General features: G+C 36.9%; 1 protein-coding gene across 1 annotated transcript in view; it reads left to right on the top strand.

The window, feature by feature from the left end:
- Positions 1-11,619, top strand: part of LOC127235598 (serine-rich coiled-coil domain-containing protein 1-like) — a 195,237-nt gene extending 183,618 nt beyond the window's left edge. The window contains exon 2 of the mRNA XM_051202944.1: positions 11,100-11,619. Within this exon, the coding sequence (XP_051058901.1) occupies positions 11,100-11,582 (483 nt within the window). The 3' untranslated portion in view covers positions 11,583-11,619. The remainder of the gene's footprint in view (positions 1-11,099) is intronic.
- Positions 11,620-12,103: the final 484 nt, after the last annotated feature.

The following is a 12,103-nucleotide window of genomic DNA, read 5'->3' as shown; positions in this document are numbered from 1 at the left end:
GTCTACTTTTGCCAGAGAAGATTTTTGGAAGTTGCCACTGTTAACTACAGAGATCCATAACTAGTAAAAATACTGAGACTCAGTGGTAAAGGCCCAGCCATCATTTGTTTTAAATTAGCACACCACATTTAATTTGCTTGTTTTTCTTTTCCTAGTGATATGTAAACATTTGTTTTAAACTTGGAGTCATGTACTGAACTACATGACTACACTAGTCTTGTAGTTTCCCAGTGAAGAAATAAAAAAATGCATTAACATAAGGGGAATTGGAGTATGACCTGGTCTGCTTTTAATGTGTTTATGTGACCATATCATCAGTAGACGTATTTCTATCATTTGATGAGCTTCTGTGAACACTGAATACATAATATCCTAACTGCTTTACACCTAAGTTATAAGAAAGCTATCATAATCCTGTGGTTTGGAGAAAACAATTCTGATATTGAGGAAAATGTGTTGGTTTGGTTTTATTCTGGCTTTATTGTATTTTTAATGGGAAGTTTGTTTTCTAAAGAGAGAGAAAGATTGCATGGAATTTGAATGGAAGGGAAGATATGGAGTCTTGCAACAGATGAAAGAGAGAAACCTTAATCAGATTACATTGTAGAAAATATTATTTTCAATTTAAAAACAAAATGAAATTTTAAAAATTAAAAAGAAAATGTATTTCAGGAATGTAATTCCAACAATATCTCGGAAACTATAATCAATTATATGGTAACACATTTATTATTTTTCTCTGGGACACACACACACAAACACACACATACACACACACAAAATGCTAATGACATATCCAAAATTATTTATTTTAACTGAAGATACATATCTCCTATTAATCCACACAATCCTATAATACATTGATAATATGACTGATGTGATTGGATGGTCAATGAAGAAAATGCAGTGTTGTGCCCTTTAGCTTTTTCTTCCTGGAAACACACACATACACACAAACACACATACACACACACATATACACAAAAAGAGTCATTCCTTAATTTAGTTTCTGAAGATATTGGTGACTGATAGCTTTCAAATATCTCTCAGTTGAAATATTTCTTTCTAAAGAATACAAAAAAGTATACCCAATCCCCAAGTCTAATATCATCCAATGTCTTATATGAATCTTATAAACAGACTACCACCTCTTTGCCTGAGCATAAGGATCCATCTCAAGTTCACACCTGCCTGGCTGATCCATTATCATGCTTAACTTGCATATAATTTACTCTTTCTCTGTCTCTGCCTCTGCATTTTCCATTCAGCTATAACTGCTGGCTAGAAAATAATCCCTAATAAACTTATTATAAATATCATTGATAGAATTTGTGTTCTTTGGAACCAACTTAGAGTAATAAATATGAAATTACTAATATTATAGAGAAAATTACTTTTGTGTTGAGATAGATTCTTCAGAAACATTTAGATACTAAAAGATGGAATAAACACCAAAATAATTTAATGGTCTATTACTTGTTTTTATTCTTTTTCTGATTATTATTTCTACTCTCATTAAGAAAATATGTAATATGACTATTTTCAAGGTACAATATTAGGCCTTTTAACTTTCAAATTTCTTGAATGCTCAAAATAATACTTGATGTAGGTGTAGGTAGAATATAAATCATCCCTTTATAAATTAGAAAAACAAAACTTTTTCTGGCCACTCAAAATGATTCTTATTCTAGTTGAGTTTTATATTAAATTTTAAGCTGCCCGAAGCCAGGATGGGTACCCAATCTCTTGTGAAGATTACTATTACCCAGATGAAATTATTACATAATTTATTCTAATATAATAAAATCTCAGGAATCACGAATTGAAATAAAGTTGGGAAGAATTCAAGGAAAAGAGAGGAATTGTTCAACCATCCCTCCAACTTCTCTTAAATGTCCAGCACTGAAAATCCCCCCTTTCCTATCATAACTCCCTTTAGAAAGCGGTCTTTGACTTTCACTCTTTTGGTAGCATTTTTTTCTGACTATGACCAGTTATAACTTGTAACCAACCCTCATTCCCATAAACAATGACAAATATCTATGATCCACTGAACAACCAAAACCTACCAACACCCAATCTCCTGGGAATATGGGAGTCAATTACTTCCTACTGTTGTGGGCACTGGAATTTTGGGGAGAAGTTTGAGAAAATCAGCAAAATTTTTAAGTCTTGGCTGGAGTAATTTGTAAGGCTTGACTTCTCAGCCAGTTGCCTTAAAGATGTTTTGGGTGAAGAATTCTGAGGAGACTAGAAAAGAGGCATTTTGAGATGCTGGATCACCCGAGTCATTCATTTTTATTGGTGTCTGGTCTCCTTGTCTTGACAATACATAAACTTATTACGGTAACATAAATGTCTGTATTAATACAAGGGTAAATTGTGTGTTGTACACAAGTTAGCTAAAGATGATTTTTGTTTTATTTTTGAGCAGGAAAAATATACATGTTTTGTAGTTTTTCTAGGTTTATTTATTTATGTCCATAGCCAGGATTTTCAGGAAGTCTTGCCCAATCAAACTTGATCAATATCAACCTAGAAAGAATCCATAGATTCTCGTTTCCTGTGAAAGTAAAAATATAAATATTTTGCCAAAATAACACATATTTTGACTTCCATTTTTCAGTCAAGACATTTTTAAAATATATAGTATGGTTTAATATAGCAGATTTTCTAATCTAATATGACTTATCAGCTGTTGTTCCTCCATCAGCAATCAGTAAATCTAAAGATAGTACAATAACATGCAAGATCTAGACTCTCTGTGAATTTCCCAACTTTATGTGTCTTATTATTATTTATTTTTATTTTACTTTACTCACTTTTATGGACTTTATTATTTTTAAACTACTTTTAATTGATGATTGTATTTACTTTTTCTCTTCTCTCTCCCAATCCTATGCATATTTTAAACATACTATTACCCATTTAGAGGTTTGCTTTTGCTCTCTGATTTTGTCTTTACTGAGCATCAGCACCATTCTTGGATCAAATGAGATGAATCTCAAATTTCTCCATCAGTTGAGTGGCACTGTTAAGCTTAGTGAATGGAGCTAGTACCTGGTGATTTGTGGCTGGCTCCATCCCACAGGCAGCTACCAGGAGATTAGTCTCTGTACTCCTGCAGGCATGAGAAGCACAAGACTAGGTAGCTGCATTTGACTCTGTTTTTGAGTTTACAACATTTTCTTAAAGAGTTTTCAGATCTTATATGGATGTAGGTGCTTAATATTTGGGTGCCATTTATAGGAAGAATTTAAGTTCCCCCCCCCACCAACCAATTCCCAAATAACTACACAGAGACATTATTGTAAGTGCTTGGCCAATAGCTTAGGATTGTCTCCAGGTAGCTCTTACAACTTGAATTAACACATTTTTATTAATCAATGTGATGCTCCAAATTCATTTACCTCATGTACATACTTCCCATCCTGTTCACTCTGTGTGTCATTCTTTTTTTTTTTAATTAGTTAATTTATTTTTTAGTTTACATGTCAATCCCAGAGACAGTTTGACTTCTTCCTTTCCAATTTGGATCTCCTTGATCTCCTTTTGTTGTCTTATAGCATTAGCTAGAACTTCAAGTATGATATTGAAGAGATATGGAGAGAGAGGGCAGTCTTGTCTTGTTCCTGATTTTAGAGGAATTGCCTAAAGCTTCTCTCCATTCAGTTTGATGTTGGCTATTGGTTTGCTGTATATTGCTCTTATTGTGTTTAGGTATGTTCCTGTTATCCCTGACCTCTGCAAGACCTTTATCATGAAAGGGTGTTGAATTATGTCGAAGGCTTTCTCAGCATCTAGGGAGATAATCATATGGTTTTTCTTTTTCAGTTTTTTTATATGGTGGATCACATTGATAGATTTTCATATGTTAAACCATCTTTGCAATCCAGGGATGAAGCCTACTTGGTCATGGTGGATGATTTCTCTGATGTATTCTTGAATTCGGTTTGCCAGTATTTTATTGAGTATTTTTGCATTGATGTTCATCAGGGATGATGAACAGGGAATAGTCTGTAGTTTTCTTTCTTAGTTGTGTCTTTGTGAGGCTTGGGTACCAAGGTTATTATGGCCTCGTAGAAAGAGTTTGGCAATGAACCTTCTGTTTCTACTGTGTGGAACAATTTGTGGAGTATTGGTAATAGTTCTTCCTTTAATTTCTGGTAGAATTATGCATTGAAACCATCTGGCCCTGGGATTATTTTGGTTGGAAGGCTTTCGATGACTGGTTCTATTTCATTGCGGGTTATAGGTCTATTTAAGTTGTTTGTCTGTTCTTGATTTAATTTTGGTAAGTGATAGTTATCCAGAAATTTGTTCATTTCCTTTGAATTTTCAATTTTTGTGGAATACAGGTTTTCAAAGTATGACCTGAAAATTGTCTGGATTTCCTCTGTGTCCGTTGTTGTGTTCCCCATTATGTTTCTGATTTTGTTAATTTGCATGTTCTCTCTCTGCTTTTTCGTTAATTTGGATAAAGGTTTGTCTATTTTGTTGAATTTCTCAAAAAACCAACTCTTTGTTGCATTGATTTTTTTGTACTGTTTTCTTTGTTTCTATTTTGTTGATTTCAGACTTTAAGTTGATTATTTCCTGGAGTCTAGTACTCCGGGGTGAGTTTGCTTCTTTTTGTTTAAGGCTTTCAGTTATGCTGTTAATTCTCTAATGTAACTATCCTCTGTTTTCTTCATATGGGCACTTAGTGCAATGAACTTCCCTCTTAACACTGCTTTCAAGGTGTCCCAGGAGTTCGGGTATGTAGTGTCCTCATTCTCATTGAATTTTAGGAAGTCCTGAATTTCTTTCTTTCTTTCTTCTTTGACTCAGGTGTGGTGCAATTGCACATTTTTCAGTTTCCATAAGTTTGTAGGTTTTCTGTGATTTGTGTTGTGGTTGAATTCCAATTATTTATAAAGCATGGTGGTCTGATAAGATACAGGGGACTATTCCAATTCTCTTGTAACTGTTGAGGTTTGTTATGCCTAGTATGTGGTCGATTTTTAGAGAAGGTTCCATGTGGAGCAGAGAAGAAGGTATACTCTTTTGTGTTTGGAGGAAATGTTCTATAGATGTCTGTCAAACCCAGTTGAGACATAAGTTCTGTTAGTTCTTTTGTTTCTTTGTTAAGTTTCTGACTGGTTATCCTGTCTAGCAGTAAAAGTGGTGTGTTGAAGTCTTCCACTATGAGTGTGTGAGGTTTATGTGAGGTTTGAGTTTTAGTACTGTTTCTTCTACGAATGTGGGTGTCTTTGTATTTGGGGCATAGATGTTCAGAATTGAGACTTTGTGTTGATGGAATTCTCCTGCGATGAATACAAAATGATCGTCTTCATCTCTTTTGATTAATTTTGGTTTGAAGTCTAACTTCTTAGATATTAGGATAGCCACGCCTGCTTGCTTCTTGGATCTATTTGATTGGAAGATCTTTTCCTAACCCTTTACCCTGAGGTAATATCTATCTTTGAAGCTTAGATGTGTTTCATGTATGTAGCAGAAGGATGGATTCTGTCTTTGCATCCATTCTATTAGTCTGTGTCTTTTTATAGGTGAATTAAGACCATTAATGTTGAGGGACCATTGATTGTTGATGCTTCTTTGTTTTAGATTAGTTGTTGGCAGTGGTATTATGAATATATTTGCCCTGTTTTACCCTTGGTTTCTCATGTAGTGAAATTATCTCTTGCCTACATCTTTGTGGGCATAATTAACGACCTTGGGTTGGAGTTTTCCTTCTAAAACTTTCTGTAGGGCTGGATTTGTAGATACTGTAAGACCTTCAGAATGAGGAGTCTCCTAGTTTTGGTAGGTACCCCCAAGAACTCAATGTCCAGTCCAGTTGCTGTAACATGCAAGAGGCTTTAATAAACAGGAAATGTTTGTGCAAACTGGCTCCTTTAGCATGCAGGCTAGAGAGAAGCCACAACACCCCCCCCCCACATAGGTGTTTTTATTTATTTATTTATTTATTTTTCAATATTTGGGAATTTGGGCGTTGTTCTTTCCAAACTACTTCCTGCTGGTAAGGGGCACTGTCTTGGGTGATTCGAAGAAGATTCAGATATCCTAGCTGTAGTCTGTAGGGCTGTTTTGTCCAGCTGTTTTGAATGTAGGATCAGCTTGTACTCTGTTTCAGGTGGTCTGGCGTGATCAAACCACATTAGTCTGGAAGGAATCCACATCTTTTCATTTTCTGTGGAAACAAAAATAGAAATCGACATAGGTGTTTTTAAAGGCAAAACCCACAAGCTTAGGGAGGGGGTGTGACCCTCTCTCAATTGAGTAGTGACCCTTTGAGGCTGGATGTTCTGGCTATTAGGGTCATCAGACCTTAGGGCCTCAGGGTATGCTAATTACTCTTGTCTGGGCAAGCTATTTCTTTGTTTCCTAAGGACCCTATTTACCACCTGTTGACTCACAAAGAAGGGACAATGTGAATTCTTGGTATCCTGCCATCTCAGGGCCTTGTGAAGGGAACTTATTAAATTCCAGGTCAGACTGTCCTTTATTTCAAGTGGGGAGGTTTACTTTTTTGTTTTTCAATACATATTGTGAAGCTCTGGCTTTGTCATTAAATATCTTGTTTTCTCCATCTGTAGTGATTGAGAGTTTTGCTGGGTATAGTAGCGTAGGCTGGCATCCGTGTTCTCTTAATACTTGTAGAACATCTATCTAGAACCTTCTGGCCTTGAGGGTTTCTATGGAGAAGTCAGGTGTAATTTTGATAGGTCTGCCTTTATATGTTACCTGTCTTTTAACTTCGGTGCTCTTAATATTCTTTCTTTATTCTGTATGCTAGGTGTTTTGATTATTATATGTCGAGGGGTCTTTTTTCTTTGGTCCAGCCCATTTGGTGTTCAGTATGCTTCTTGTACTTTCATGGGCATGTCCTTCTTCAGATTTGGAAAGTTTTCTTCGATGATTTTGTTGAATATTTTTTCGGCACCTTTGAGCTGTGCTTCCTCACCTCCCTCTATGCCTATTATTCTTAGGTTTGGCCTTTTCACTGTGTCCCAAATTTCCTGGATGTTTTCTGTTAAGGATTTGTTGGATTTACGACTTTCTTTGGTCGATGAATCTATTTCCTCTAGTGTATCTTCTGTGCCTGAGATTCTCTCTTTCATCTCTTGAATTCTGTTGGTTATTCTTGCGTCTGTAGTTCCTGATCATTTGCCCAGTTTTTCTATTTCCAGTATCCTTCAGTTTGTGTTGTCTTTATTTTCTCTATTTCAGTGTTCAAGTCTAGAACTGTTTCCTTCACCTGCTTGTTTTTTCTTGACTTTCTGTACTTTCTTTCCTTAAGAAATTTGTTCATTTCTTCCACATTTTTGTTTGTTTTTTCCTCCATTTCTTTAAGAGATTTTCTCACATCTTCTTTGAGAACCTCTATCATTTTTATTACAATAATTTTTAAGTCGTTCCCTTCTGCTTCATCTGCTTTGTTGCGTTCCTGTCTAATTAGTGTACCCTAGATTCTGATGGTGTCATGCTTGTGTTTCTGTGGTTTGGTGTTTTCTTGTATTGCTGTCTTTCTATACCTTCTTCCAGTAGGTATTGGTGGGGTCTCTCCCTCTCTCTATGATACTTCCCCGGTTGGCTTAGGTGGGTCAGAGTTTCAATGACTGTAGCTCTGGGTGGTCCAAGCTCTCTAGGAGGTCTCTCCACAAGCAGGGGCCCAGTGATGGGGGTCAGCGATTAGGCTCCAGCAGAAGACTGGCAATGGGAGTCAAAGATCCCAAAGGCTGGGACTCAGGATGTTCCTTGTGCCTATAGACAGATCTAGTCTGGGCCTGACACTCTCCAGCTGAGGCCTCTTTAGCAGAGGCCCTGAGATGGAGGTCAAGGATCCTGCAGGCAGGAACTCAGAGTGGTCCTGCAGAGATAGGCAGCTCTCTGGGAGGGGCCAGGACCTCCAGTAGAGGACCGGCCGTGGGGGTCAGAGACCAGGCAGGTGGAAATTACAGGTGGTCCTGCATGGATATGCAGGTCTCGTATGTTCAGAGCAGCTCCCATAAGTTCTCCGAAGGTGTCTGGATTGTTGGCTCCACCCTCTGTCCCAGTGCTCAACCAGAGCAGTAGTACAGTGGGCTGGGTAGGGCACAGGGTAGGGGAAGTGCAGGCTCTTGGTGAGGGTGGGTGGGGGTGTATCAGAGCACCAAGAGTGCTCTCGATGGCAACAGGACACAGGGGCAGGGGGATCCGAGGCCAACCTAGGGAGTTTCCCGCAGGAAGGGTGTAATGGAGAGGCTGCCCAAATTGGTCCCAGACTCACCTCCAGCCAAGGTCTGGCAATAACCTGTGTGTCATTCTTGCCCTTTTCTCCCCAGAATTCTATCTGCCATGAAAACCATACCTAACCCTTAACCAATCATACTTTCTTTTTAAGAAAGAGAGCAACACATTCTCACAATGAATGTACAGAATGACTATTTTATAGCAACATCTTATGCAGCACCTGCTTCAGAAATGTTCAGCAAAACATGTCACACTAATAAATGGGTGCTCCAAGTCTTTGACCACCATATTATTTACTCCTATGATGTTATGTCCACTGTAAGCTCTGCCCTTAGTGGTGAGCATAATAGAACTTAAAAAAAAAAAAAAACTTAGGTATTAATAGCAGCACATTCCAAACAGGTGAAAATAATTGATGTAACTATTAATTTCTATATAAAATATTGAGAGATTTTATTTTGTATCATTTTTTTTGTGTGTGTGTATGTGCGTGTGAAAGAGCCAGAGAATGCACTAGGAGATAAAAATTAAGGAGCCTGTGTGATTCAGTTGTTTGATCTATGTATCTTTACAAAATTTGTATATTTGAAGTGGTAACATGTCCAAGAAGGACTAAAATTATTATATCAAGAAAATAATAAAATTACCAAACTGTGCTATTAAAATAAATCAGCAAGGTTTCCATCCACCTTCTTTACTTTCACATACAACTCATGTATAAACAGAAATTAAAAAAAAATTATCACCACAGAAGCAAGAGATAATGAGTGTGTCATTCAGCTTAATTTAAACTCACAACATTGAATACACACATCAAAACATTCTATTGAACACCATGGATTTATGTAATTATTGCCTATAAATAATGTCTATAAATAATGGCTATAAATAATGCCAGGAAGAAAAGAAAAAAAAAAGAAAAAAAGAATTACTGGCATCATCACACTTGATTTTCCAAAGTCTCTTTCCACTGAAAACAGAACTTTTCTCTCTCACTACTAAGAAGCAGTATTTGTATGCCTAGCACATGGCTGCATTTGTCTACAGGAATTAAAGACAGGGCTGATTGGCATTCCTTTAACAATTGAGTCAGTGCTTTGGTTAGCATCATAAATCATGCCATAAAGAGTGAGAGAAGCTTGGCTCACTTTTATAAGGAGGACTAAGACCAAAAGTACTTTGGGATGTTAAAAATAAATAAATGAATAAATAAATAAATAAGCGAGACTAGAAAAATCTCCTGAAAAATAAAGATAAGTGTTACTGCTTTTAGTCTCTTCAAAGAAAAGGGGTACTTTTTTTTTTTTTAATTAGTTTCAAAAGGGATTCTTTGAATCTTATTTCAGACATACTTGGTAGCTTGGAAGAGACTGAAGGCTTTGCAAATGAGACCATGGTACAAAATAAGAATATCAGGTCAATGAAAACATTGAGGCAAAAACAAAAGGAATAGGTCTACATAGCTCTTTCCTTTTTCCTGAAACGTGTAGGCAAAACTACACAGTTAGGGGAACTTATAAACTCATCAGAATGCATGGGGATTCATTTCTGTGATGATGACCTTGAAGCTTCATGACAACATAGTAATGGAGTATGTGAGGACATTAGCAGAGTTCTTGTCATGTATTTTATACTGAACAACACTATTCGGTACAATCTTTTACAGATAAGCTTATTTGCAATTGTATGTCAAATGCTTTGTATTGTCAGGCAAGTGGGTTTGGCCATGGTGGTGCTAGAAAGTATTTAGCCAGAGGCTTTCATTTGCCAGTACAGCAGCAAGCACTGAGTGGGCAGGAGCATAATGAAAAGATGACACAAGTCAGTTCTTAGGTGTTAAGACAAACAATGGTGCTCTATTGAAGGGGGTGGGGGAGAATGGTGACAGTCACACTTTGATTTGGCATGGAGTAATGTGGAAGTAGCAACTGTTCTTACACAACAGAGTGATGACAGCTGGATAAGCAATTTGGGATACCGGCAGATATAAGATATGCAGATTTGATTTTCAATCAGCACTTAACCCTACTGCACATCATTTACATTTCAAGCTACCGGAAATTTTACTGGCTCCATCTGCACGTGTGCTATCATCACACCACAAGCTCCATAGTTCGGCTCCATTCTCCCTCATCTGTGTCTCATGATTTTTCTGTTATTCATTGGGCAGACGACTTGTCCTTTCTGTTTTATTTTAGCAAACAATAGTGCAGCTAGTTTATTTTTCTACTTCAATATATTTTCTAAATCATAACACAATGGGCTTCAGAGAAGTGTGATTGACAACCTGTAGTCTTTTCCTCCTCCAAACCAAGACTAAATGAGAGAGATTTTTGATTTCATGCAGACCTTTAAGCTTGGAGCAGGAAGATGGTATGCAATTTGGCCTGTTTTGAAAGATACGTTCTTTTTAAAAATCTAAGCAAACCATGCCCTGAACTTTCTTCCAATTTAGTGCTATCCTTTCATGGTAGAAATGACTTTTGTTCTTAAATTCCTTAAATTCTAGGTTGTTATTTAGGTACGAGAAATCATGAATCTGAGAATTATGTTATCTGGGTACATTGTTAAATGCATATATCCAAGAGTAAGTAGTGGTCTTTTGTACTTATCTAATAAAAAGAAACAAACAAAAAACAAAAACAAAAACAGCTGTAGATAAAACTATAGAAAAATCTATACTGTTTTCAAAACACGTTTTTGATTAGACACTGTTGGAGTATTATACTTCAGAATTTAATTTCATGGAGCATTCTAGTGTTTACTCACACTCATTTAGAGCTTCAGGTCTGCACACCAAGTTTTGGAGGTCACTTCTACACACTATTTTGTAAGATGATTTTTCTTTTCTGTTTCTTTCCCAGTCTACATACCGGACTCGAGCCATGAGCCAAAGTCTCAGCACAAGGGACAGAAAAGCAGTACATACTCCTACCGAGGACCGTTTTAGATACTCCACAGTTGACCAGACAAGTCCATACAAGAACATCTGCCAACTCCCAGGTTTATGTCTAAGCAATTTCTTGAAAGACAAAGAATTAGGAGGAGTTATGAAACACTCAAGGGGTACTTACGAATCTGTCACCTCAGAAGTGACACAGAACTCGAGGACCACTGTGGGAACAAGCTTTCTGAAGCCAGCAACGAAGACAGATGGGCTCTCCGTGTTCCCGGAGAAACCAAAGGAACCAGTATCTCTGTCCCGACAGCACTCAACTTTCACAGGCAGGTTTGGACAGCCACCCAGAGGACCTATCTCCTTACACACATACAGCAGGAAGAATGTTTTTCTCCATCACAATTTACATACCACAGAGTTTCAAACTCTGGGCCAGCAGGATGGGTAGTTAGTCCCTTGCCCTGTGAACAATAGAAATGGCTACTGTTTCATGTGCCATGTAAGAGTGGTCATGTTCATTTTACTTGTTTTATTTTTAGCTGTAAACAAAGACTTATGGGCTTTTTTTATTATTTTATTTCTGAGGATGAGGGATTGAGTATGTTGACTTACTAGGTTGAATTGTGCAGAAGATTTTGATCTCTGTATAGTAATACACATGTATAAGGAGTGGTATCATCTTGCTGTCTTACATAGTCTGTAAGTTATTTATATTTTTTTTCTGTATCACTTGCTGATATGCATTGAGATTTCAGAAAGTAATGTCAAATAGGTCTCTTTTATGGTGTTGCTATAAAGTAGGTTAGAGGAATGAGTATAGGAAGGAACTGTACAGTTTTAGATTAAATAGTTGCTAGAAAGAGCAGAACAGACTAAGGCTTATAGTAGATGGTGTGTTTGTTAGTGGAATGAAGCTTTTGTGCATGTAACATGAGATACCTATGTCTCTCTATTACATACATTCAAGCT

This window comes from Phodopus roborovskii, unplaced genomic scaffold, assembly GCF_943737965.1.
Source record: "Phodopus roborovskii unplaced genomic scaffold, PHOROB, whole genome shotgun sequence".
NCBI classification, from domain to species: domain Eukaryota; kingdom Metazoa; phylum Chordata; class Mammalia; order Rodentia; family Cricetidae; genus Phodopus; species Phodopus roborovskii.
This window is presented reverse-complemented; position numbering and strand designations above follow the sequence as displayed.